Source organism: Embiotoca jacksoni, unplaced genomic scaffold, assembly GCF_022577435.1.
Source record: "Embiotoca jacksoni isolate LCO1_2020_lvr unplaced genomic scaffold, fEmbJac1.0.p SCAF_98, whole genome shotgun sequence".
NCBI lineage: Eukaryota > Metazoa > Chordata > Actinopteri > Embiotocidae > Embiotoca > Embiotoca jacksoni.
In genome coordinates this window covers 110,001-136,823 of record NW_027185456.1, presented here as the reverse complement: position 1 = coordinate 136,823, position 26,823 = coordinate 110,001, and the positions used below count along the sequence as shown (strand labels likewise).

The 26,823-nt window shown below is 49.2% G+C and overlaps 2 protein-coding genes across 4 annotated transcripts in view; both read left to right on the top strand.

Annotated features, from left to right (window-relative positions):
- The first annotated feature begins 1,296 nt into the window (after positions 1–1,296).
- LOC138193885 (cullin-1) lies at positions 1,297–19,764 on the top strand. 2 transcript variants are annotated; one of them, XM_069142175.1, is made up of 22 exons: positions 1,297–1,475; positions 10,003–10,436; positions 11,810–11,984; positions 12,068–12,235; positions 12,663–12,713; positions 12,855–12,945; positions 13,596–13,759; positions 13,849–14,011; positions 14,638–14,768; positions 14,964–15,071; positions 15,182–15,288; positions 15,961–16,009; positions 16,169–16,300; positions 16,409–16,526; positions 16,753–16,829; positions 17,147–17,265; positions 17,626–17,731; positions 17,820–17,867; positions 18,235–18,317; positions 18,421–18,526; positions 18,654–18,767; positions 18,902–19,764. In XM_069142175.1, the coding sequence occupies exons 2-22, from the start codon at positions 10,297–10,299 to the stop codon at positions 18,980–18,982; spliced, it is 2,331 nt and encodes a 776-aa protein (XP_068998276.1). In that variant the 5' UTR covers positions 1,297–1,475; positions 10,003–10,296; the 3' UTR covers positions 18,983–19,764. The 2 variants fall into 2 exon arrangements, with proteins under 2 accessions (XP_068998276.1, XP_068998277.1); XM_069142176.1 differs by lacking the exon at positions 1,297–1,475 and adding an exon at positions 3,738–3,884.
- A 1,382-nt stretch (positions 19,765–21,146) lies between these two features.
- Positions 21,147–26,823, top strand: part of ezh2 (enhancer of zeste 2 polycomb repressive complex 2 subunit) — a 12,522-nt gene continuing 6,845 nt past the window's right edge. Inside the window, exons 1-10 of one of the 2 annotated variants that reach the window (XM_069142165.1) lie at positions 21,147–21,495; positions 23,039–23,162; positions 23,845–23,973; positions 24,056–24,175; positions 24,324–24,444; positions 24,881–25,060; positions 25,160–25,265; positions 25,390–25,553; positions 25,894–25,991; positions 26,167–26,422. In XM_069142165.1, coding sequence (XP_068998266.1) covers positions 23,046–23,162; positions 23,845–23,973; positions 24,056–24,175; positions 24,324–24,444; positions 24,881–25,060; positions 25,160–25,265; positions 25,390–25,553; positions 25,894–25,991; positions 26,167–26,422 — 1,291 coding nt within the window. In that variant the 5' untranslated portion in view covers positions 21,147–21,495; positions 23,039–23,045. Of the gene's footprint in view, positions 21,496–23,038; positions 23,193–23,844; positions 23,974–24,055; positions 24,176–24,323; positions 24,445–24,880; positions 25,061–25,159; positions 25,266–25,389; positions 25,554–25,893; positions 25,992–26,166; positions 26,423–26,823 lie in introns of both variants that reach the window. The other variant, XM_069142164.1, reaches the window with a different exon arrangement.

Below are 26,823 nucleotides of genomic sequence, written 5' to 3'. Positions count from 1 at the left end.
TTTAAGGCTTCTGTTTACAGTCAGTGGACGAGGCTCGGCCGTATATACGTACACACGCTGTCTGGCTTTTACCACAAGACTGGAGCGAATATATTTACTGGGTAATTAACTGGGTTTGCATTTAATCTGGTCAACTGGAGAGCGTCTGATTGATTTTCCATACATTTTGAATTTGTTTGCCAGTCCTGTACGTTGTTTTGAATACACATTCATTGTGTTTTAGTGTGATTGTTTTTTTGTTTACATGCAGTTGTTATTGGGACCGTGTTCAAGGCGTGATTTCACACTATAAATAGATTTTTTTAAATTGAGATTTCAAAACAAGCTTACCATGTATTTCTGCAGTTCCCTCATCCGCCTGCAGGGGTCGTGTCCGGCCTGCTTCAGAGGCGGGTGGAGGTGCACACAGGGCGGGACAGCGATGTGACCACAGCCTGCTGTGTCACTGATGACTGGCCTGCTTTATTTTGTACTTGTTTTTGGAGAACATTTGGTTCCCTGACGAAGAACACTGTTGTATTAAATGAACAAGATCAACGTCAGAACACGAGGCCAAACGGAGGGATGACGTCAGAGCCAAATATGTCTTTTGATGTGCGTGTTTTCATCCGGACGATTCTCATGTTGCGTTTAAAGTCTTTGTGTCAACACACACACACACACACACACACACACACACACACACACGTACATCAAAGGACAGGCCGCTAAATGTCAGCGTCGTGCTTCTGTCTCGCGCATGCATAATTAAAATGTCACATTAGGCGACCGAAACAGACAACTGCGCATGCGTGTGAGGTAGCGCTACTTGTTTGGTGCCGCCATGATTGTAGTCCCGACATGGGGCGCCATTCTGTGACGCAGATGCCGCGTTCAAAGAAGACTCGTCAGCTCAGACTTCTCAACATTGAGGCCAGTTTTATCACACCGCAGGTGAATATTGATCGATAGATAGATGGTACTTTACTGAGACGAAGCATTTTTATATTTACTTTCAAACTAACGATGTTATTATTATTGTTGACTGTTGTTATTTAAATCAACCGGGAAACAGTAGTTCTAATGATTTGTCTTTTAAAAGTTTAAACCAAAATATCAAAGATCATAGCAACAAGCCGGTGGAGATAAGACAATAAACGGTGCTGGTGTTTTTGTTGACTGAGTTGTGTTTTTATTAAGAAAACACGTGATTCACATGTGTAAAACTCTGACTCGAAACATTTCGCCCGGCCCCGGCCCGGTCGGTGTGTCCGCCGGCTCGTGTGGACCGTCTGTTGTGACGCCCGTGTTGTCCGAGGGTCCGTGAAGGCACCGTGATCGTGTGCTGCTGAGCTGATCTTTGTGCGAACGAAGCAGCGGAGCGGTCGCAGTTAGCAACGGACAGCAAACACAGAGAGACGGCGGAGGAGAGCGGCTCTGGGCCCCGACATCCACAACCACGACGACCGCACAGTGACAGCGACGGCCTTACAATGGTAAGAACCCGCGTCGATGTCCCGGAGCGGGTGAACGCGGCCGGTGGCGCTCTTTTCTCCTGTCGATCAATGTAGCTCAGCGCTAGCTCGGCTAACGCTCGTCGGCTAGCGGACTGTTTCCCTGACTCATTATTGAGCAGCTCGGCTGCCATTTTACACCGAGCCGTCCGGAGCGCTGCGGCCGGCTCGGCGGGGAACACGTCGCGGGTCTGAAAGTCCGTCCCGGACACCGCAATCAGAGCGGTTCGAAGACGTGAAGCGACCCGAGGCTCGACTTTGATTTAAAGCTAGCCCACCCAGCGGCTAACTGACAAGCTAACGCGGCTAGCAGAAGCTAAGGGGCAGCTAGCTAGCGGTACTGCGTAGCAGCGACGGAGTCCGTCGAGGCGCTGATCGACAGCAAACGTTTGAACGAGCTCTTCACGTTGAGCGTCACGGTGGTTCCGAGGTGGTTCCGGTGGTGCTGATCGAGCTGTCGACAGCTGGTCCCTCCGGCGGGACCGGACCGGCCCTCTGCCGGGAAGGGTTGAACCCGACACAGGAGCTCCCAGCTGGGTGAAAACACTCGTTTCCTGCCTGCAGATATGTGGAAGTCTCTGAAAGTCTCTGATGTCTGACTGGTTGTCGATCAGAGTCGGTCTGCTGGAGCTAAACAACAACACAGTTGTGTGTTTGTTGACTTTTCTCCTGTGAAATGACAATCTGCCGTCACACAGCTGTCTGTCATCAGCTGGTCAGAAACACGCTGGGTTCAGGGTCCTGGGAGGTGAGACGGGACAAGAGGACGGAGACTCTGGGACAGACTCTGGGACAGACTCTGGGACAGACTCTGGGACAGCTGTAGAGTTCACCAGTCCTGCACTCACGACAGGTTACCTGTTTTTCAACAATATACTCTGATTTATATATTTATATATATATGTAGTCAGTAATGGTGAACAAGACGTGGAGAAAGTTGTGGAGCTTTTTAAGATGACAAGGTGCCGTTTTTACATCAAATGTTTTAAGTTAGATTTGTTTTAATACATTTGTTGAGGTTGATGATAATGTATAATCCTGGTGGAAATATACAGCCATTTTATAAAGTTAAACACCAGGTATTTCCTTGTAGCATTGGTCCACAGTCATGGAGGAGCACAAGCAGACTTTTCTGTTTTTTGTTTAGAAGCTTTAAAGAAACACATTTATTTGATCACTTGTTCCTTTTTTATAATAATCCTGGAAACCTGAGGAAAATTCAAGGATGGAAAATGTGAATTTGTTCATCTGATTGACCTTTGCTTCTTCTTCTGATCTTTATTGGGAGTTTAGGTTTGTGTCGGCATGAGGAGGCCCGGCTTCCTTCAGTGTTTATACTGAATGATGAGGAATGATCACACGTAGGGACGTCCTGATTGAGTGGCAGGATTGGTGTGTTTTTTTACAGACCATAAGGTGGCAGAAGGACTTCGTTGAGATGAGTGTAGAACATTTATTATGGGATGTACCTCGATAGAACAGCTGCGGGCCGATCCGTCCTCAGATACGCGGTTGCTTCGAGGCACATCGCCCAAACTGCTCTCCGACATCTGCTCCGTCATATCTTGTGGAAATTGTCAGTCCGAGGAGAAGCGTGTTTGTCCCGCGTCCCGCCGGCCGTCTCCTCTCCGCAGCTTCGTGTGTTTGTGTGTTGCATTTAAATATTCCTCGTTCTGGGGCTCCGACAGGAACCTATGATATTACATAATTGGGAAACATCTATTTCAGGCTGTTTCTGCAGGGATGTTTATCCTGCGCGGAGCATGTGCTGCACCCGATATGCCCTTTCGCAACAGCTCACTCTCACACGCTGGGTTTAGTTGACTGATCTGCTCTCTGCTCAGCATCCCGCTGGAAAGCACAACTGAAATCAGCGTTCGGCCAAGTAAAATGACGAGAGCGCCGTCTGGTGCGGCGCTATTAGGAAAGCAGCAGTATGTAAACACGCCGTTATCATCGGAAGCAGTTTGCTTGATGATAACGGTTCAAAACAAGCAGAGAAGTCATTTCACTCCTGAAGAGCCGTCCCACCCTCCAACTTTTACCCCGTGTGACCCGTGCTGGTTGGTTCTGTTTAATATGTGCGAGGCGGCGTGAAGTGACGGCGCTCCGGGCGCTGATTGCAAAGTCAATCTAAAGGGGGCCGTCGGTGTCGCCGCGGCTGCTCCTCCGAATGCCGAGCAGAGCGGCAGAAATCAAAAGCTGCTTACGTTAATGAAATATCCTCACCTGGCACATCGACGGGTCCGCGGACACGAACGCACCTTCGCGAGCGTTGTGAAAGAAAACACTCGGCAGCTGAAGCTTCGCCGCCCGCATGAGTCACCGGCGGAGCTCCGTGTTTTCACCAGAAGGAGATCCTGGACGTGTCGGTGTGTCGGCAGCATGAAGGCAGGTGCTGCTGTGTGTGTGTGTGTGTGTGTGTGTGTGTGTGTGTGTGTGTGGGTGTGTGTGTGTGTGTGTGTGTGTGTGTGTGTGTGTGTATATGTGTGTGTGTGTGTGTGTGTGTGTGTGTGTGTGGTTTGCATTGTTTGTGTGGTTACATGTCGGGTATTAGGTTGTTGAGTCTGGCCGGGACACACGGTGAACACGGTAATCTCATTTACCCAGCTGAGCTTTTTTCCCAGGAGCGCCTCTCTCTCCCTCTTTCTTCCTTCCCCCCCCCCCCTCTCTCCCTCTCTCCCTCCTTCTCCCTCTGTCTCCCTCTGTCTCCCTCCCTCTCTCTCCTTCTCCCCCCCCTCTCTCCCTCCCTCTCCCTCTCTCCCTCTGTCTCCCTCTGTCTCCCTCCCTCTCTCTCCTTCTCCCCCCCCTCTCTCCCCCTCTCTCCCTCCCTCTCCCTCTGTCTCCCTCTGTCTCCCTCCCTCTCTCTCCTTCTCCCCCCCCTCTCTCCCTCCCTCTCCCTCTCTCCCTCTGTCTCCCTCTGTCTCTCTCCCTCTCTCTCCTTCTTCCCCCCCCGTCTCTCCCCCTCTCTCCCTCTCTCTCCCTCCCTCCCCCCTCTCTCCCTCTCTCTCCCTCTGTCTCCCTCTGTCTCTCTCCCTCTCTCTCCTTCTCCCCCCCCTCTCTCCCCCTCTCTCCCTCTGTCTCCCTCTGTCTCCCTCTGTCTCTCTCCCTCCTTCCCTCCCTCCTTCCCTCCCTCCCTCCCTCTCTCTCTCCACCACTGCATCCTTCCCCTTTCAGCAAATCCCTCTCTCACTGGACGAGGTGAGTGGTAGTAATACCTGCTGCAGTTGGGCCGTCATCACCTGGACGGGCTGATATGATGAAGTGTGGAGGTTCTGCTGCCAGCAGGTTGAGGACTCATTACTGTGGAGGAACACTGAACCATTCAAACCGTTGTCTCCCACTGTTGGAAGCAGATTTCAGGTTACCTGCACTTTGTTTCCTCCATCTCGCCACGGAGAGCGTTTTTCTAAATGATAGTTGTTGTTGTTGTTGTTGTTTGTTTTCGGCAGCGGTGGCACTTTGTTGCGATTCAGAATCTTGTTTTGAGTTTTCCATTTGCTCCTTCCACCGTAGTGTAGAAAGCAGCCTTTTTAACGTTTGCTGTGTCGCCCCTCAGGCGACATTAGTCACGTAAACGCTGAATTGGTTTTTTTTAATATTTGCTGAAAAACAGGAATAAATATGGAAACAATTTCACTGATAGATGCTCCCGAGCCCCGTTTTTCTTTCCCAATACTTGAGGTCAGGATTCATGTGCAGATACAGAGAACCAGTGCGCCCCCCCCACCCCCCACCCCCCCAACAACGTTTAAAGTCTGCAAACCTGGCTGCTTTAAATCATTAATGTGAGGTCAGGGACGGCCGCGGAGCTCCGAACCGAGCCGATGCTCCGCCGTTAAAATGCACCTTATTGCTTAATGAGGTCACTTTCTGCACAGAGGACGAGCTGAGGTTTTGGATCGTTGAAGCTGCGACCAACTAATGTTTCCATCACTGATTGATCTACTGATTATTGTCTGTTAATCTTTGTGGCTCTGAAATGTCAGCAAACAGTGAAACATTTTGCTTTATGATTTCTAAAGTCTGACATGATGCTTTCACATTGGTGTCCATCATCCAACCAAAACAAAAGATATTTAATTTGTTGCTACACTACATTACCAAATTTCCCCACTGTGGGATTAATAAAGTTGAATCTTATCTTACATGATAAGAAAAAGCACCAAAACTCTCACTGAGAAGCAGGAACTTGTAAATATGAAGCATTTTGCTGGAGAAATTTAAACCCATAATCACTTATCAAAATAGTTGTTTATGAATTGTCTAAACAAATATGTATTTATAATTTTAGGGTTATTTAAAGTCCAAAGGAGCTTCATCAGAAACACTTGTTTACAGTGTTGTAGCTGTAACCCAGTCCCACGGAGGCCAGTGTTTCCCTGATTAGCCGCGACCTCTGACCTCTGACGCCTCGCCGCAGCCGTTGAGGGAGGAACGTGCCGTCCGCGGCGCCGTTGTTGACGACCAGGCGTCATTCGGATTCCCGTTTCACAACAAGCTTTCTAGAAACGGCCGCCACTCAGCAAGCCGTCCACATCCTGTTCCCGCCGGCCGCGCAGCTGCGGAGCCGATTATAGGTCAGATACCGGAGCGGCGCACATCCAGTACCGCCCGGTGTGGGAACCTGAAACCGGAGATCCCGGTGCTGCCGCTGAAGGGCACCTTTCTCACCGCCGCTGAATAGGAGCGCAGGAGACGGAGAGACCGAAACACTCTGCCTTCTGTAGTCCAATGGCCGCTCGGAGGTATTGTCTGCCCCAGTTGCCATGGCAACTGCCGGAGCACCTCAGGTGTGGGGCTGGCTCCCCGAGTTAAGCGAGGATATGCCGGAGACGAGGCCGGAGCGGGTCCGGCTCGGCGTCCGGTCGCAGATAAACACGCGGAAATAAAAGGACCTTTAAAAAATGGTGGACGTGTTTGTACGAAGTCGTGTCTCAGCTTCATGAAGATTTTGTCGCGGTTTAAAAGTGAAACACGAAAAAGACTCGTGTTTTCTATTTGAAGATGGCCCAGTCCCATTTTGTTACACTCCTTCCATTTTAATATGAATTTAGGTCTGAACACGTCCTTTAAAACTGCAGGACGGAGCGTCTGTTCTCCAGGTCGGAGCGTCTGTTCTCCAGGTCGGAGCGTCTGTTCTCCAGGTCGGAGCGTCTGTTCTCCAGGTCGGAGCGTCTGTTCTCCAGGTCGGAGCGTCTGTTCTCCAGGTCGGAGCGTCTGTTCTCCAGGACGGAGCGTCTGTTCTCCAGGTCGGAGCGTCTGTTCTCCAGGTCGGAGCGTCTGTTCTCCAGGACGGAGCGTCTGTTCTCCAGGTCGGAGCGTCTGTTCTCCAGGTCGGAGCGTCTGTTCTCCAGGACGGAGCGTCTGTTCTCCAGGTCGGAGCGTCTGTTCTCCAGGTCGGAGCGTCTGTTCTCCAGGACGGAGCGTCTGTTCTCCAGGTCGGAGCGTCTGTTCTCCAGGTCGGAGCGTCTGTTCTCCAGGTCGGAGCGTCTGTTCTCCAGGTCGGAGCGTCTGTTCTCCAGGTCGGAGCGTCTGTTCTCCAGGTCGGAGCTGCTCGAGAGCGGCGGCACCGTCCCAGTAAGTGGGCGGGGTTTCAGCACCTTCAGCGGACACGCCCCCACTGGATAATAATACAAATTTTATTTACATTTTGATTTCTTCTTCACATGTGCTTTAAAGCCGGTTGATCAGTGGCTTGTAGATTGTAGTTTCTGTGTTACAGCTGCAGTGCTGTGGTCAGTTTGTTGGTGTGGAGGGGACGACGAAGGCCTCGGTGCTCCTCTTCCTCATGTTTGCCTGCAGTGTTGCTTTGGAGAACCACAAGTGGTAAAAAAAAAAAAAAAAAAAAAAACCTGCTGAAAAATTCCGGTTCTTTTGCTTTTATTCTGTCACACTTTGTTCCTGCTCCGGAAAAACACATCTCCATCTGACTTTTTGGACTGTTGACGAGGAAAAACGAGAATTGAGGAGGTCATCTCGATTTGTTTTCATGTTAATGTTTTTCGTTCACATCGTACTCCACCTGCCGTTGTTCCTTTCGACCGGATTTAAGTAGCAGTGGCACTATTTGGCATTTTGTGTGGAGTTTGCGGTTTTGCTGCATTAGTCAGCAAATCTACAGAAACACTAACTGACAGCTCGTTTGACAAGTCGCTTAAATCATCTTTCAAGAAACGTCTGATCTCCTCGCTGCAGCTTCACGTGTGAGGATCTGCTGGTTTTATTGTGTCGTGTGTGATTTTATTTAGCTGGTAGACAATTAAGCAAAACAAAGAATTTAACCAAAACCACATTCAGCTTTTGAAAAATGTTGACAGTAGTTTTCTTTGTAAAAGTAATAATCTTCAGTTTTCTGCACAGCTGAATAATGATGCTTTTGTTTGCTCCGTTTTTTTTTTCTGGAGGCTCACGAACAACCTGCCGCAAACACACAGACATCCACTGTCTTTGTTTAAAAAAACAAACCAGTTCCAGCCTTCTTGTTTCCCCACGTCTTTTAAAAGCAGCGCAGGATTAGTCGCTGAAGTCGCTCGGACGTCAAGTCTCCGCTCGACGTCCGGCGGCGGCTCCGACAGGAAGTAAACAGAGCGGGTCACTCGGCTTCCTTCCCACCGGCCCGAGTCTCCGGCTCCGCTAGCTGAATGGCCAGAGACGGACATGGCCTCATGACTGCTCCTAAATATAGAAGCTCTGCCTACATGTACACAGCAGTTTCTGCCCATCCACCCTCCTCCTCCTCCTCCTCCTCCTCCTCCTCCTCCTCTTCCTCCTGCCTGCACACAGCAGCAGCTACAGGCTGTGGTGAAGACTGCTCTGGACGTGTGCTGATGTTCATGCCGTTAAACTTTAGCGTTAAACTCCCTTTTACAGTTGCTTCCAATCAAAGACATCCCATTAATCTCTGCCTTCGAAGGGCTTTTAATTATTTATGGTGATTGTTCTCAAGAAATATTTGTGTTAAAAAGATTGAGAAGGGCCAGAAAACATTTCCCAGCAGGCGAGGTGACGACCTCGGACGGTTTGTTTAGTCTCGCCGGCGGACCGAAACCTCGGTGACCTTCGGTGTCATCGGCGTTTCACAGGTTTTCTGTCCGACCCGTCGTTGCATCTCTTATTAATTTCGGAGCATTCAGATGCAAGTTGCATGCTTTGCCTCGACTCGGTCTGACTCGGCAGATGAAGGATGTTGACGTGCCTGTTTACTATCATCGCCTGATCTCAGTTATTAGATCATTTCCATTCATCTGTATTAAAACAGCTGGAAGAAACTGACAGAAACATCCGATTTCTGCTGTTTCCGCATCATTTTCCTCGTTAATCTCTTTGCGGCCTTTTCTTCTGCTGTGGTTTAATTTGTTTAATCAGTGGAGAATCAACCCACCGTAACATTTTGATTATCGTTTCCTGTTACTGTCGGTAGTTTCTTTGCAGATTTAAGTTGTTATTTACATCATATTTCTGCTCCTCGTGTTTTTTTGTTTGTTTATGTATTTTAGTTTGTTTTATGATCCAGTGTTCAGGGACAATAAATTCTTCATAAGATGTATTATTAACTAATAATTAGGCTTGGACTGTTACAGGGGCCATAAATGACCAGGAAAAAAACACAGCTGCATTACTTGAATAATAATTAATCAGCAGCAGAATGAAATGAATCCATGAGGGGTATTTGGGAAAAGAGATGTCTGCATGCAGCTTTTTCACAACACAAAGGATGCAGATCTTCCTGTTTACTGGGAACATTTACACCTTTCTGCCCGTCTCCACTCGCACATTTCACACCTGAAGTTTGTCCATATATATATAAAAGAAAAGACGAGTCATATTGCAGAGGTTGTGTTGTTGATTCGTGAGACGTCCCTGTGTTTACAGACGTGGAGGCGGCGTCTCCCGGTCTCTGTCCTCTCTGTCTTTCTGCGGTCGCGTCTCATTCTCCTTCTGTCTGTGTGGCTTGAAAGATGTCGACGCTGCACAGCCCGGCGTTCGTTTACCTTCTGGTGTCCCCGTCAGCAGGGGTGAAATTACAGCCTCGAGATCTCTCGGTTATCTGTAATGATCCGGCCTCCTCGGCCCGTCCTCGCTGCTTCCGCTGTTTTTCTGATTCCTCTTCTGTGTTCGCGTGCTTCCAGAGGAGCGTCGTCGGCGCGTCCGACTCGTCGGCGACGCGGCGAATACCGGGCGGCGTCTCGTGTTAGTCGTGGAGCGGCGTTGCAGCCGAGGGAGGTCGGGTACCGCCTCGGCTGGAAGCAGGGAAGCGTTCAAGTGGACTAATCTGTCATTAGCTGAGTGACGTCGGGTTCTGGTCAGGATCGTGTGTTGCTGGCTCAGAGCCAGCTGTCGGCAGATAAATCCACGTAACCTACCTGCTCTAACGCAGCTCTGTGGACACTGAGGCGTCTCTGGTGGTGGTTGTTGTGTTTTTTTATTGATCCTGATGAAAAAGCAGCTTGTTTTCTAGAAATGATGAATCAAAAGATCGTTAATCCGACTTCGTTTTCCTCCGCAGGTCATCTGGTGAAGAGTCACGAAGCTTTTAGGTGGAGGAGTGGCAGACAGCGCCACCCAGGCGTGCAGAGTGGGACCGCATCCCGTCTCGCAACCGACGACCAGCTCCCCGAAAGTGCCGCTGCCGCCGCCGCCGCCGCCGCTGCCAGATGGACTGCAGACTCTGAGAGCAGAGCGAGTCAGGACCCAAATCAACCGCGGAGAGGAGCCGGGTGGAGCACGCTCGCCGGAGCAGGACAGGGAGGGCACTGGTAGGGAGCGGAGAGGAGAGAGGAGAGGACAAAGGAGCTCCACGATGTCTTCGAACAGGACCCAGAACAGCCACGGACTGAGGCAGATAGGCCTGGACCAGATATGGGACGACCTGCGGGCTGGCATCCAGCAGGTGTACACGCGGCAAAGCATGGCCAAGTCACGCTACATGGAACTCTACACGTATCCTCAGGCTCCGGGGAGGGTTGTCGCTGCGACGCAACAGCTTCAATGTTGTGGGGATGTTTTTTTTTTGGCAAACATTTCTCTGAAGCGGAAAACGGTCACCGAGTCAGTAGGAAAATAATGTGTTTACAGTTTTAGTGAATCAGTAGTTTCAAAGGCAAAACTCGCTGCTTCAAATGACCAACTGTGTATAAAAGTGGACGTTGCCTCCTGGTCTGAAAAGTGAGGCCAGTGTGGGAGCGCCTTACGGTGCAATACCACCGAGGGGCCACTGGGGGCAGGCTCCACAGACTCCCATTACACTTCTCTGATGAATTACAAAGTAAATAATTGATGTCATTCTCTGAATTCATGCCTCATTAGTTAGATTTGAATGACTTATAAAGTGGTGTTTTTGGGGGCATGTCTGTTTGATTGACAGTTGCAGTCAGGTTTCTGCCATGGGTAGCAGCAGTCGCCCCAGCGCGTCCAAATAAGGTCACGTCTGGCTCCATAAAATAACAAAGATGGCAACAGCTGAGATCTGAATGACGTCACTGTTGGTCGCCACATGGTTCTGACTTTGTTTACATCTTTATGACAGTAAAAGTTATTTTTGGTGAACTGTTCAGCAAAAAGAACACTGAATATGTCACATTACTAATATTTTAATTATCAACCACACTAACTCATTGATTTGTTTGCCCTGATAGCTGATCTTAAAACAATCGTGATTTCGCCTAAAAAGCTCAAAATGAAGTACAGTTGTTGTGCAAATGTTTCCCGGCAGCCGTCCTCCGTGTGTGCTGCCGTGTACTCACAGGCTTCGGATGCTCGTTACTTCCTTCTCTTTAAAACCCGTTTTACAGCCGTTTGTCCAGATGATCCGGCAGGTCGTAAGACCGGAAACAAACCGCTGCTTCAAAATGCTTCACTTTGCTTTCATATGATGACTGACCCACTTCACAAATTAGTAAGTCAAAGGGAGTTTTCTGTGTGAGAGGAAGTTGTCAGATGGTTAGTAGGTGGTGTTACTTAGGAAAAAAAACTGTGAGTGTACACGTCTTTAAATATTCTTAATCAGCGTTACATAAGCAGACTTCCATGAAACTCCCACGGTGCACGATGTGAGTGTAAAAGTACAGCGATGATTTTCCAGCTGTAAGCGCCGTGGTCGTTTCCCCGAGGGTCAGCTCGAGAGCTGTAATCCCTCCCGGAACGACCAAACATCTCCGATTCAAACGAGGTTCAAAACCCGGTCTGTCGGAGACACGTCGGCCTTTCAGAGCGTTTTGAGGCGTCGCTGCTCATCGGTGACTCCGGTGTGATTTGAGAGGTTTTGTTTCTCCTGTAGATGTGAAGTGTGTTCCCTCCTTGACCCCTCCCCTCAGACATGTATATAACTATTGTACCAGCGTCCACCAGTCCAGCCAGGGCAGGGGCTCCGTGCCGCCAGCAAAGCCCTCCAAAAAGTCCAGCACTCCGGGCGGGGCTCAGTTTGTGGGCCTGGAGCTCTACAAGCGCCTCAAGGAGTTCCTGAAGAACTACCTGACCAGCCTGCTCAAGGTGAGTCCAAGTCTTCGGCATGTTATTGGAGACGGGACGCGTCGCAGACTCTGATCCTTCTTTTCCTCTCCCGGTGCGTCCAGGACGGCGAAGATCTGATGGACGAGTGTGTGTTGAAGTTTTACACCCAGCAGTGGGAGGACTACCGTTTCTCCAGTAAGGTCCTCAACGGGATCTGCGCCTACCTCAACCGCCACTGGGTCCGACGGGAGTGTGACGAGGGGCGCAAGGGCATCTACGAGATTTACTCGGTGAGCGGATGGTGGTGGTGAGGTGGTGGTGGTGGTGGTAGCGTTAGCGTGTGGTGGTGGTGGTGGTGAGCGGGTGGTGAGCGGGTGGTGGTGGTGGTGGTGAGCGTGAGGTGGTAGTGGTGAGCGGGTGGTGGTGGTGGTGAGCGTGAGGTGGTAGTGGTGAGCGGGTGGTGGTGGTGGTGGTGAGCGGGTGGTGGTGGTGGTGGTGAGCGGGTGGTGAGCGGGTGGTGGTGGTGGTGGTGAGCGTGAGGTGGTAGTGGTGAGCGGGTGGTGGTGGTGGTGAGCGTGAGGTGGTAGTGGTGAGCGGGTGGTGGTGGTGGTGGTGAGCGGGTGGTGGTGAGCGGGTGGTGGTGGTGGTTGCTGCAGTAGATGTTAAGTTGAAGTGTTCCCATCTTTTAAATCTGTGGTTTGTCCTGTTTCCTCCCAGCTGGCTCTCGTGACCTGGAGGGAGTGTTTATTCCGACCCCTCAACAAACAGGTGGGTTCACTTTCTTTTTATCGAGGTGAGAAACAATTATTTAAAAACAAGCTCACCCAATATTCCGTTAATTCTCGCCTCCGATCTTGTTTTTAAGAATAGTTTTGGCGCGGTGTGTTCACTGACCTCTGTCTCCGTCAGGTAACAAACGCTGTCCTGAAGCTGATCGAGAGGGAGAGGAACGGCGAGACCATCAACACCCGGCTCATCAGCGGGGTCGTCCAGTCTTACGGTGAGACCTTAAACGCAACGCAGACGACAAGGGAGACGACCTTCAGCCGGGGAATCCACGAGGACGAGACCTCGGATATATTTAGAGAATAAGGAGTAAAATCCTTTTTTTAAAGGAAGAGTGATTCAACACATTTATTCAAGAGCTGCTTTATAGAAAAGTCTGACTGAAGAAGGATTTCCTTCCTGAAAGCCAACAAAACTTCACAAAAACAAACCCCGTAAATCCCAACGAATATTTGAATGTGAAGCATCTCACCGATCCTTCGGGCTCCTGAGGTCGGCTGTCTGTTTGCTTGTGAAGCTGAAGTCTGTAGCAGGAAATCAATCTGATATTTGACCTGATTAAAAGACAGATGAGTCTTAATTTTCAAGCTTCCCTTCCTCTGCCACGTCGAGGTGCTGAGGCCAGATGCACTGCAGCGCGCCCACTTTCATAAATAATCATCTTTATTACATGTTTAAATGTTTAAGTTCACTCAAACACCTGCAAATGATCAAGAATATGAAATTAAACCATTCAAACTTATACAAATATTAAGAAACTGAAAACTAGCAAGAATTTTTATGGTCCTGTCTTTCGTTCAAAACACATTTCATTAATATCTCTTCCTCCTCCTCCTCCTCCTCCTCCTCTTCCTCTTCCTGCAGTCGAGCTGGGCCTGAACGAGGAGGACGCCTTTGCCAAAGGCCCGACGCTGTCCGTGTACAAAGAGTACTTTGAGTGTCAGTTCCTGACGGACACCGAGCGTTTCTACACCCGCGAGAGCACAGAGTTCCTGCAGCAGAACCCCGTCACAGAGTACATGAAGAAGGTGGGCCGCGGTTCTACACAGAACCCCTCGGTGAAGTCGGGTCCTCGGAGCTGGAGTTCAGCTGTGTTTGTTTGTTTGTTTGTGTGCAGGCGGAGGCCCGCCTCCTGGAGGAGCAGCGGCGCGTGCAGGTCTACCTCCACGAATCCACCCAGGACGAGCTGGCCAGGAAGTGCGAGCAAGTCCTCATCGAGAAGCACTTGGAGATCTTCCACACCGAGTTCCAGAACCTGCTGGACGCCGACAAGAACGAAGGTGAGCGAGCCGTCTATTTACAAACCGGAAAACTTTATCGACTCCAACTTACTGCTGCGACCACGGTTTAACTGTCGGGAGGAAATGAAGCAAATGACTCTGAAAACGACCCATGAAGGTTAACCCAAAGTACAGTTAGTTAAAACTTCTGATGTTCCAAACAGACTGAAGCTGCAGCCTCGGCGACGCTGACAATCAGAAGACGTGATGAAATATGAATCTGACGCATTAAAACTGCTGCGCCTGGAACAGCTGATCATCTCCACATATTACGATTTAGGTTTTTGAGTGCTGAGTCGGGAGATTCTCGGCGAGCCGCTCTTCACAGCTTTAATGTTAAATCAGCCGCAGATGGTGACAGATGTCATTTTAAACCGGGGAAAGTTTCAGCTGCTGCTGGTCGAAGTGAGGCGGTCTGAATCTTTCCAACTTTCCCTTTGACGCTGAAGAAAAATGTGAACGCTCGGATAAGAAATTTGTGGGATTTTTCAGCACGAATCGGATCCAAACTGGCGCTTCAAACTTAATACTGTCGTTTTACTGAAGATAAAACACGTATCGGGGACGTCTTCTCAGATTGCAGCAGGTTTGATTTAACCGGACTCGTGTGTCTGCGTGTGTTTCAGACCTGGGCCGGATGTACAACCTGGTGTCGCGGATCACGGACGGTCTCGGTGAACTGAAGAAGCTTCTGGAGACTCACATCCACAACCAGGGTCTGGCCGCCATCGAGAAGTGTGGCGAGGCGGCGCTCAACGTACGGATCCCCCCCCCCCTTTTTTTTTTTTTCTCCTCCTCCTCCTCCTCATCCAGCAGCTCTCAGTAGTTTAAGAAGAGAGGGAAACCTTCCAGGAAGAAGGCCAATCATTCAACAAACTTCTGTGTTTGGTTCTGTTATGCAAACACTTTTTTGTTGTTGTTTACAGAATAGTTTTTTTTCTGTTTCTCCCAGGACCCCAAAGTGTACGTCCAGACCACCCTGGACGTCCATAAGAAGTACAACGCCCTGGTCATGTCCGCCTTCAACAACGACGCCGGCTTCGTGGCGGCCCTCGATAAGGTCAGTACCCCACCCCTCCACCCCACCTCCCCCGTAACAGAGAGTTTTCAGAGAACAGAAACCAGGAGAGGGCTTCTAGGCTCTGACCCAGTCGCTCCGTGTGTTCACAGGCCTGCGGGCGCTTCATCAACAACAACGCCGTCACCCGGATGGCTCAGTCCTCCAGCAAGTCTCCCGAGCTGCTGGCCAGATACTGCGACTCCTTACTGAAGAAGAGGTGGGTGGGACGGCGGGGGCTCATTGTTTTAAAAGCACAAATCAATCCATGAAAATGACACGGGGCTGAAATCAACATTTCCCAGCTGGTTATTGTCAGTGTGTGTGTTTGGTAGCATTAGTGCTCACTGACAGACACTGAAAATGTAGCTTAATAGTTTGCCACCAGTATTTGGACATGTGTTTAATTCATTTAAATATCAGGTGCATGTCAGCCTCGCTTTAACAGAAATGTCGCTGTTTCTTGTCGCTCAGCACAACAGCAGCAGGTTTTTCTGTTTATTTATAGGCCGTGAAATTTCAGGTTTTTTTTAGTCCGTGAAAGTCGGGGAATATGACATTTGACTGGGGAACCCCGGTCTTCATCAAGCTCCTCATCCTCCCCACATGAAGCCTCCGTGATCTGTAACGAACTGTCCACATGGACAGAAAAGTCCTCAAACAGCTGCGGGACAAAAGCTCCCGATTGGAGGAGTCAGTCGACCCCGAGAGGAGACGCTTCGATCAGCTGTCGTCTGCAGGATCAATGACCAACGTTGAAGCTTTGAAGAGACTCTGATCGGCAGCTGCTTGAGTGTTTTCCGCTCCGCTTCCTGTTTTTGTAGAAATATATGGAAACTTCTTCAACACCACAGAAGAAAAAAAAATATCTCTCTGTGTATTTTTCCTTCAGCTCCAAAAACCCAGAGGAGGCCGAGCTGGAGGACACACTCAACCAAGTGGTGAGAAACTTCACTAATGTACACCGACCGACTTCCTCCACCGACAACTGGACAGGAACACTTGATTTAGTGTCACAGCCGCGACTTCCAATAGATGATCAATATTTTATAATAATAACCGTTAACTCTTATTGTGTTAAACTTCACTTCCTCTTCCAGATGGTTGTGTTCAAGTACATCGAGGACAAAGACGTGTTCCAGAAGTTTTACGCCAAGATGCTCGCCAAGCGACTGGTCCACCAGAACAGCGCCAGCGACGACGCCGAGGCCAGCATGATCTCCAAACTCAAGGTCCGGTCACGCCGACGCGCCCGTCTGGTTCGACTCGCTTCAACACCAGAACCAGTCAGCTGGAGAAAGTCCAGTTTGTGCTGACTTCTTCTTCTTCTCCTCCTGCAGCAAGCGTGCGGCTTCGAGTACACGTCCAAACTGCAGCGAATGTTCCAGGACATCGGAGTCAGTAAAGACCTGAACGAGCAGTTCAAGAAACACCTGACCAACTCGGAGCCTCTGGACCGTGAGTCAACACAAACACACGTGTTTTACAATTGAAAAAAAATAAATCTGTGTTTGGAGGAACATGGTGGAATAAAATACAGAATCAGGTGAAGATAATTGTGTTTCACGGGAAATCAGCCAATAAATTCAATTAGCTTTGTGTTTCATAGTTGGTTTTTTTTACCCATTTGTGTGATGAGAGTGAGTTAATGCTCATGAAGCCTGTGTGTGTTTGTGTGTTGCAGTGGACTTCAGTATCCAGGTCCTGAGCTCTGGGTCTTGGCCTTTCCAGCAGTCCTGCACCTTCGCTCTGCCCTCTGAGGTAAATCCACAAATAACAACAAAACATCTGGAAAAAGTCCAAATCTAAATTTTTTTTTTTTTTAATGATCTAAAAGCTGCAGAATAATTCGATGAAACAAGACTTTGGATCTTTGAGTTGAATCTTTGAGTTTAATTTCCTCTGAAATCTAAATTATTCATAAACCTTTAAAAAGGGTCTGCTGCAGTTTTGTTCAGTGATCAGCAGGAAGAAAAAAAAACTGCACAGACCTTCAGGGGTCGTTGAGAAGGCCCCTCAAGGTCCCCAGACCTCAGTTTGAGAACCACCTCTCTGACCTCTGCCTCTCTCCGTCTCAGCTGGAGCGAAGCTACCAGCGCTTCACGGCGTTTTACGCCAGCAGACACAGCGGCAGGAAGCTGACGTGGCTCTACCACCTGTCCAAAGGAGAGCTGGTCACCAACTGCTTCAAGAACAGGTATGCAGGGGGCGGAGCTTACAACCGGGAGGAGGCGGTGGAGCTTACAGGTGGGACAGGGGGGCAGTGCTTACACAAGGGATGGTGTGGAACTCTGGTAAAAAGGAGGGCGAGCTAGCAGGTAGGAGGGGGAGCTCATAGGTAAAAGAGGGTGGAGCTCACAGGTGAGAATGGGGGTGGAGCTTACAGGCGGGAGGAGTGGAGCTAAATGTTAGAAGGAGGGGGAGCTCTCAGGTGGGATGGGTGGAGCTCACAGGTAAGAAGGGTGGGACTCAAAGGTAGGGGGTGGGGCTTACATGTGGGAGGGGTGGGGCCAACATTTAGTAGGGGTGGAGCTGAAGCTGTTGTTGTCATCTCCAGGTACACACTGCAGGCCTCCACCTTCCAGATGGCCATCCTGCTGCAGTACAACACAGAGGACAGCTACACCGTCCAGCAGCTCACCGACAGCACACAGATTAAAACTGTGAGCACAACTTTACTTCGGCTTTCCTTCACTCGTCTTTTTTGTTTGTTTGTTTGTTTACTGACCGACTTTTTGTTTTGTTTTTCAGGACATTCTGGTTCAGGTTCTGCAGATCTTGTTAAAGTCTAAGCTGCTGGTGAGTAAAACTCCAAAAGTGTCTTATTACATTCTGGAGCTCCAGACAGGTTGCAGGTCTGAGTGTGACCACCGGAGGGCGCCAGATACCTTTCCTGTGATTTTGAACTGCTTGAACAACAAACTGATCAAAACATTTCAAATTAGTTCAGTAACACCAGACAGAAAGATACTGCAGGGAGAATAATTCCAGGACGTTTAATTTCTCGTTGGAATTAATGAAGTCTCAGATTTGAGATGAACAGAAACGTCTTTCATTTCCGAAAGTCCTGTGTTTTTATTGTGAAAGACAGATGTGTGCAGCTGTTTTCCGGAAACCCTGTTCACCGCCTGAATGTCTCCAAACTGTCCGTCTGTCTGTCTGTCAGGTCCTGGAGGACGAGAATGCCAACGTGGACGAGGTGGAGTTCAAGCCCGACACCGTCATCAAGCTCTTCCTCGGATACAAGAAGTGAGAAGCAGTTCGAACACGCAAACATGTCGAACCCTCAGACGATCAGCTGTTCGGTTTATTCATAGGTTTTGTTGTTGTTGTTGTTGTTGTGCGTCTGCAGTAAGAAGCTGAGGGTGAACATCAACGTCCCGATGAAGACGGAGCAGAAACAGGAACAGGAGACGACTCACAAGAACATCGAGGAGGACCGGAAGCTGCTCATCCAGGTGACGACAAAAACGCCTCGTTTGTTTTCATTTTGCAGCACTGCTGATCGATGCTGATGGTGTGTGTTTGTTTGTGTGTGTGTGTGTGTGTGTGTGTGTGTGTGTGTGTGTGTGTGTGTGTCAACAGGCTGCCATCGTCAGGATCATGAAGATGAGGAAGGTCCTGAAGCACCAGCAGCTCCTGGCCGAAGTCCTGAACCAGCTGTCGTCCCGGTTCAAGCCCCGAGTCCCAGTCATCAAGGTAACACACACACACACACACACACACACACACACACACACACACACACACACACACAGTTTGTATCTCAATCTAAACAAAATGCATCAGGGACTATTCTCACATCTGGGTTTTTGTCTCCCTCTTGTGGACAGAAATGCATCGACATCCTGATAGAAAAGGAGTACCTGGAGCGAGTGGATGGCGAGAAGGACACGTACAGCTACTTGGCCTGAACGCCGCCCGCCCGCCCGCCGGCTCTCCTCGGTTTTATTTTTATTTGTTATCTTCTTTTTTTTTTTTTTTTTTTTTTTTTTAATTTTTTGTCTCAGTAATAAAGTGTGGATCCCTCTGAGCGGCGGCCATGTTGTGAGTGTGTCGCCGACCATGTGACCGCCCCGATATGACAACCAAACCTCCAACTGGAGGTTGGGAGGGGGGAGGAGGGTGAGAACTGTCTGAAGGAACAAACACCACCCCTCCTGTTGAGACCGGGAAACCCCGTCTACACGCTCGCCTGTCCCGTCCCATCTGTTGCGACTCAAAAACGCTCACTTTCTTGTTGTCATATTGTAAATAACGAGCAGACTCTGAGAGGAATAAACAAACCCCGCCCCTCCCCCTCCTCATTCCCCCCCCCTTCTCTACATAGCGTAATGAATTAGCCTACAGCCAATCAGAGAGGAGAGCCGCATCCAAAGGTTTCTGCATGCTACTGCCTACCTGCACCACAGTGACCACGCAAAAGATTTAACAAGTTAAAACGTAAAGAGTCGAGTCACTGGGGAGCCGACGCAGTCCACCGTACGACGAGCGAATCAGAGGACGACGAGGAGGAGGAGGAGGGCGAAGAAGAGCCGCCGCGACGCTTCTTTAGCCGCTGAAGTCGTGTCCGTTGTGGTTGGAGGTCGGTTGTGTTCCTGCAGGAGGCCTGTTTCATTACTGGACGGTGGACATTTGTATAGTGTGGTTCATTTTCTAAATGTGTGATAAATAAAAACAAGGAAAGATTTCTCTACCGCTCGTCTCCCCGACACGTCTGTACCGCCACGCCGCACGGCCGGGTCCGAGGCGTTAGTTTGGACACACACACACACACACACACACACACACACACACACACACACACATCAGTCTCATCAATAAAATCTACTTCAGGTATCAGAAGTCGCTCTGCAGTGAAATGGAGACAATTGAATCCTATTTATCTGCTTCATATAAACTTCAGTGGTTCCCAATCTGTGGGTCAGCGCCCCCTGGGAAGGTCGTGAGGGGCTACGGGTGGGCATCCTTTAAAATTCTCTTGCAGCTGCCAGGTTCAGGTGTTAATCCAAAAACATGCACCTCAGGTCAGGTTACCTGGCGCGCTAGTGGCAGCCTGCTGCAGCAGCTCCCCCCTGAGAGCCCCCCCTGAGAGCCCCCCTGCTGTAGCGAAGACATTTCCCCTCGGGGATTAATAAAGTGTATAAAATCAAATAAACAGACTCAATTAATGTTGCCTTAACTGAAAAAGTATCTGAGAAGCAGGTTTCTGCAGCAAATTAAAGCGTCCACGGTTTTTCTGTCAAGAAATAAATACTACATATATTTTTACATCTTTGTTACATTTATGTAACTGGCCCGCGTCACGACATCATGGATGTTACAAAGTCTTGTTTGTTGGCGTTAAATCTACAAGAGATACGAACAAATTATGTTAATGTTAATAAATATTAAGGGAAGAAAAAAGTCTTGGAAAGAAAAAAAAGAAACCGTAAATGTACTTTGGTTTCACCATAACTCGTATTTCCATTGGCCTTAAAAGCAGCACGGTGACGTTTTCAAGCGACCAACCAATGGCTGTCCGGTGGAGGCGGGGCTTAATAAACTTGGCGACCCTTGTGGCCGCAGCGTCTCATTCATTCAGTCACCGGTTTTATTCTCCGGACGAACTGAAGCTGTTCATCGGTCACTAACGAGCGCGAGACGAGCAGCCGCCACCCGAGCTCGTGCTCGTCCCACCTGAGCTGTCAGCAGGTGGAGGAGGCAGGTGGAGGAGGCAGCGTCTCTCCTGAGACCGTGTTCATCAGCACACGACCGGAAGACATTCTTATTACAGATGTGTTGAAAGCACAGAGCGGACTTCCTGATGTTGAAGTGATGTTTTGATGTTTTATTGTGTTGACGTCCAGAGAACAAAGAGAAGCTGTCCACATGTCCGTTACAGGCCCCCCCCCTCCGCCCCCCACAGCGCTGCTCCGACTCTCATTGGCTAGAACTGCGTGTACCATCTGACCAATCGCGTGACACCACACTGGAAAACGCTAACACGAAGCTCTGTGATTGGCCCAAACGTTTGGCGCCTCTTGAGTCCGCTGCAGCCGTAGTGGGCGGAGCGAGGAGACGGGGAGCAGTTTGAACCGCGAGCTCAGGCGGAAACATCGGACCGGAGCCGGGTGTCGACGGGCGGGCTGAGGTCACGACGCTCCGCAGACGCGGTGGGTTTTTTGGACGGAAGAGCCGGGCCTGAAGTCGGGGAACGGCGGCTCCGCGGTTGTTTGTGTCTCGTCCCTGTCCGCCGGCTCCGGGGACGTGAAGCCGGTGAAGGACTCGCTCCTTCCTCCGGAGCTAACGGCTAGCTAGCCGCCGAGCTAACGCCGCAGCTAGCCGTAACGCGGAGCTAATCCGCGACACAAAGGAGCGGTTGGCCGGCGTCCGTCACATCGATCCCGCAGCACTCCGTTGGATGAGGACCGGGCCTCCCGCACAGGTAGGACGAGCTGTCAGCGTCCGTGTCTGTGTTGACTTGTTGCCGTTCAAACGGCCCGGTTGGCTCTCTCTTTGTTAACTAACCAACTGTTAGCTAGCTCGCCGGGGTTCCGTGACACATTTGGGATCCCTGTCAGCTGGAGACACCAACTTTTCTTTTTTGGTTTTAGTTTTTTTTAGCTTTGTTCTTTGGAAGAAATGATGAATGCCAGAGTATAATCCGATGCTCCTGAAGGAGCCGCTGGTCCGCTGTGTTGAACCTCGGGGCTCCGGTTCGGATCCGGGACGGAGCACATTTCGAGGGACCCAAACTTGGCACGACATCGGCCGGCTATCGTTAGCTTGACGCCTGCTTGTTGTTTGGAGCGAACTCGACCCGAAAACAATGGTTCCGGTTCTTACTCGAAGTCACGTGACGATAAAACCTTTTCTGAACGGTGAACTTTCACACGTGTTCTCGTCCGTGTGTAGTTTGTTTGTGTAAACTGTTTGAAACCGGATTACTGACCTTCAAAAAAAGTGATTGACACTTAATATATTGACGTCATCATCAATATAACTGAAGGGATAAAAGTACTAATTGTGAAAAATACTTTAATCCAAGTTGAAGTACTGCATTCAAACCCTCCACTGAAATACAATTAATATCAGCAAAATGTACGTGAAGTGAGCTGCATTTATTTATTGTGCTAATTAAGATAACATAAAAATGAAATACTCCAAAAAGTCCTTAATGTACTTTAAGTTTCATGCCACCACTGATTTAACACAGGCTTGTTTTTAAGCTGTAGTTTGTGGTGCAGCGGAGATTTATAGTTTTCTTTTCTTACACGTACTTATATACTTAAGATAAACTTAAAAGTTCAAAAACAAACAAATCGAAGGTCTCTGCCTTCTCCATTTTTTTAAAGGTTTAAATATCCATTTATTCTCTACGTCCTCCGAACGTAGAAATCATCAAGTACGTTTAAAACCTGTTTTCTTCTTCTTCTTACCAAATTTTTACTCCATAACTGCCCGTGTGTGGTAGTTACACGAGTTAATCCTAATCCTTAGTAACAAAAACCATCACGAAAATCACATTTTAACATTTTAAAATGTAAACAAAAGTATAAATCAGCAAAAACATACTGCAAAAAACACATTCAGCTTCACCAAAATGTTTGATTTAAAAACTCCACGTTCACGCCGAGCTGCACTCGACCGTCTGCGGTTCGAAAGGTTAAGTTTGGCAAAACGCGCCGTCTGACACGTCCGGTCTGAAGCGTGAGGTTTGAGTGACCGGCTGGGCTGGTGGGCAGCGACTCACACCGACTACCGGCGCTGGCAGATGGGTCGTCCTTTTGCAAAGAGACGTGAAAGGAGACGAATGAACACAGATGGTTCCTGTTCATCTTCCCTCAGCGAAGCAGCAGATTCAACAACCTGCGTTCGTCTTTACCGCAGACACTCGAAGTGAGAACCGAACGAAGGAGCGAGGCGGTCATGTCGTTTTTATTCGTACGTGGAGAACCTTCATATCTTCCCCCCGTGTCGGTCTGCAGGTCGATCATGGTGCTGACAGGGAAGCGCTCGGAGAAAGGTCCCGCCTGCTGGAAGAGGAGGGTGAAGTCTGAATACATGAGGCTTCGGCAGCTCAAACGCTTCAGACGGGCCGACGAGGTCAAGGTATGTCACACACACACCGACGAGGTCAAGGTATGTCTCACACACACACACACAAACACACACACACACACACACACACACACACACACACACATACACACACACACACACACACACACACACACACACACACACACACACACACACAGGCCAGATATTCAGAGAAGTCTGGCTCATTAAAAACACACTTCTGTGTCCGACACCTTCCTATTTGTTTCTGACCTTCTCGTCCCTGCTGGCTCAAAAGTTTAAATTCACACGTCTCTATTGACCTTTTATTTGAGACTTTGACTGGTTTCCAATCTTTAGTGAAAGAACAACCAGATAATGCTAAACTGCTGCTGGTAATAAATCCAAACACTATTCACTCACTTAAAGTCTTTAATTTTGAAAAGGAGGAACAGGAAACATCACAGTTTCAGATAATTTTGGAAACAGATTTCGAGTGGCCGCATCAGCCATAAATTATGTGATTGGATTTATACGAATTTTCAGAATAAAAGCCCATTAAGTGGTTTTACATTGCCCAGATTTAGAGGATTTGGTTATCAGCAAATCTGACTTGCAGCTCAGCTTCTGCACATCAGAAATCACTCATGATGTCGACTTAACATGGCGGTGAAGTCGTGTTTTTATCTCTTAATCCGTCCTTCTCTCATGAAATGTCCTCCACCTCCTCCAGAGCATGTTCAACACCAACCGGCAGAAGATCATGGAGCGAACGGACATTTTGAACCAGGAGTGGAAGACCAGGCGGATCCAGCCCGTCCACATCATGACGTCCGTCAGCTCTTTGAGAGGAACCCGAGAGGTGAGCGGACCTGCCGACCTCGACGCTCTGACGCGTAGAGAGTGATGTTTGTTTTCTGATCTTCTCTGCTTGTCGTTCGCAGTGCACGGTGGACAGCGGCTTCTCCGAGTTCAACCGGCAGGTCATCCCGCTGAAGACCCTGAACGCCGTGGCCTCGGTGCCGGTCATGTACTCCTGGTCGCCGCTGCAGCAGAACTTCATGGTGCGTGTGCTGGAAAACTTTACAGAAATAGTGTTTGTTTTTGTGCCGTGTGTTTTCGTAGCCAAAACCAAATTTCATCGGTGATATCGGTACTTTGCAGGCGTTTTGACCTCAGCTGTCTGTGTGTGTGATGCTCGTTTGGCTTCAGGTGGAGGATGAGACGGTGCTTCATAACATCCCCTACATGGGAGACGAGATCCTGGACCAGGACGGGACTTTCATCGAAGAGCTCATCAAGAACTACGACGGCAAAGTCCACGGAGACCGAGGTGAGGAGGTTCTGCTGAATGTTAACATCTCAATCTGGCTGTTTTCAGTAGTTTAAGAAACAAAATATATCCTTTTCTGCAACAACATTTTTTTGTGTATTCAGACTTAAAATAACTCAGGAAGCTGAGTTTGAGTAAAAACAATAAATGAGTTTGAAAGCATCAAAACTTTTACACATCTGGAAAGTTGGGTTGTTACGATGCCAAACGTTTGGTGAATGAAATGCTTTTCCAGCTGAACTCTTTTATTTTGAATAGAACAGTCCAGACAGGAGTAGGACGAAGCCTTCAACTAATAGATAAACTAAAAAAGAATTAAAATAATTCATGAACAAATATCTGCTTTGTGTTTTTCTCACTTTGAAATCCCCCAAAAACACACTCCTGTTTCTTACCTCTGTAAAGACCTTTTGTCGGGCTCGTTGTGTGTTTGCAGAGTGCGGCTTCATCAACGACGAGATCTTCGTGGAGCTGGTCAGCGCTCTGTCGCAGTACAGCGACAACGAGGATGACGAGGAGGAGGAAGAGCAGGACTTCAAGGTGGACAAGATGGACGTGTGCGACAGCAAGGAGCATCCGGAGGACGCCCGCAAGGACGGGCTCGTCAACAGCGAGAGTGAGAGTCTAAAAAACCCAACGTGATGTTTTCTGTGGTTTTTTTCAATGGATGAACAAACTTATAAAGGTTTCATTTTTTTGTGCGCGTCGTCTTCAGGCCGAACAAACAGCGACTCTAGCAAGAAGTTTCCCTCCGACAAGATCTTTGAAGCCATCTCCTCCATGTTCCCCGACAAGGGCTCCACCGAGGAGCTCAAAGAGAAGTGAGTGTTGTTACAGAGGACGTTTTACAGTCCGTTATGTCCATTAAATCCAACCTGAAGCCTGGAGTCTGTGATAACGTTAATCAGTCAGTTCGGTGACGTAGACGCTCTCTCTGTGTTTCAGGTACAAGGAGCTGACGGAGCAGCAGCTGCCCGGCGCGCTGCCGCCCGAATGCACGCCGAACATCGACGGGCCGAACGCTCGCTCCGTGCAGCGCGAACAGAGTCTGCACTCCTTCCACACGCTGTTCTGCAGACGCTGCTTCAAATACGACTGTTTCCTCCACCGTGAGTCCACAAAAACACACAGCGCGCAGTTTGGATTCATTCGGGGCTAACTTCAGTTTTCTGGAGGTCCATCTGAAAATAATCCCTCATTCATTAGAAAAGAAGATTCAAGAAGACCTGTTTTTGGGGGCGTGTCTGTTTGATTGACAGGCCTGTGGTGCAGTCAGGTTACAGCTATCGGTGGGCGGGACGTAGTATCGTCAGATCCACCGCTGGCTCCTCCCCCAGCTCGTCCAAATATGGTCACTTCCTGCTCCCAAATCTGAACTCGAGGTCGCTCACAAACCAACGCGTGACGTCGCGGTTGGTTGCCGCGTGCTTACGTCTCATTTCTTTTCAGCTTTCCATGCAACTCCGAACACCTACAAGCGCAAGAACTTGGAGAACCTGGTGGACAGTAAACCCTGCGGCATCGACTGCTACATGTACCTGGTGCAGGTGAGTCGACCGACCGCTCTGTCTCTGAAACATTCATTTAACGTCGCTCCAGATGTTCTAGAAGCCTTTTCTAATAAACTTACCAGAAACTGAAACTATGACCTGATGAGATGTCGGTAGAAACTCTAGCAGCAGGTTGTTGACGCTCCTCTGTTGTCCTGCTGTGTGTCCTCAGGACGGGATGGTGAGAGAGTACCCCGCCGGCGTGGTGGCCGAGCGGGCCAAGACGCCCTCCAAGCGCACGGTGGGCCGTCGCCGCGGGCGACAGCCCAACAGCAACAGCAACAGCCGGCCCGGCACGCCCACCGTCTCCTCGGAAACCAAAGACACGGACAGCGACCGCGAGGGCAGCAAGGAAGACGAGCGGGACAACGAGCGGGACATTGACAAAGACGACGAGGACAAGAAGGACGAGACCACCAGCAGCTCGGGTGAATAAACGATAAATAAACATCCACAAACAACCCGACTTCAGATTTAGGATCTTATTGCAGTCGATGGGAAACATTCAACTTATAACACCTTTTTTTACATCAAGCAGTTCCAGCAGATGTCGAGCCAGACATCAAATCAAACCAATAACACAGAAGCAGCGTTTGAAATGCAGTTTTCACACACCAGGAAATAACTGTGTCCTTGTATTTACTGTCGTATGAAACAGGTGTTCGCATCACTGATTCACATTGTTACACATCAAACTGTCAGAAAAACCCTCCCTTTGTTTTTAATCATCACCATGTTTGTCCTCTGAAGCCTCATTTTAGATCTGAATATGTAACGTTAACATTTATTTTAACGTTCTTTAAGGTTTTATTCAGACCAGCCGAGGTCT

What these genes read in the sequence shown, in the direction of transcription:
- LOC138193885 (XM_069142175.1), top strand. Translation starts at nt 10,297, where the DNA reads ATGTCTTCGAACAGGACCCAGAACAGCCACGGACTGAGGCAGATAGGC. An exon ending in GTGGCGAGGCGGCGCTCAAC is followed by an intron (nt 14,769 to 14,963) that starts GTACGGATCCCC and finishes TGTTTCTCCCAG; the next exon opens with GACCCCAAAGTGTACGTCCA. An exon ending in GCATGATCTCCAAACTCAAG is followed by an intron (nt 16,301 to 16,408) that starts GTCCGGTCACGC and finishes CTCCTCCTGCAG; the next exon opens with CAAGCGTGCGGCTTCGAGTA.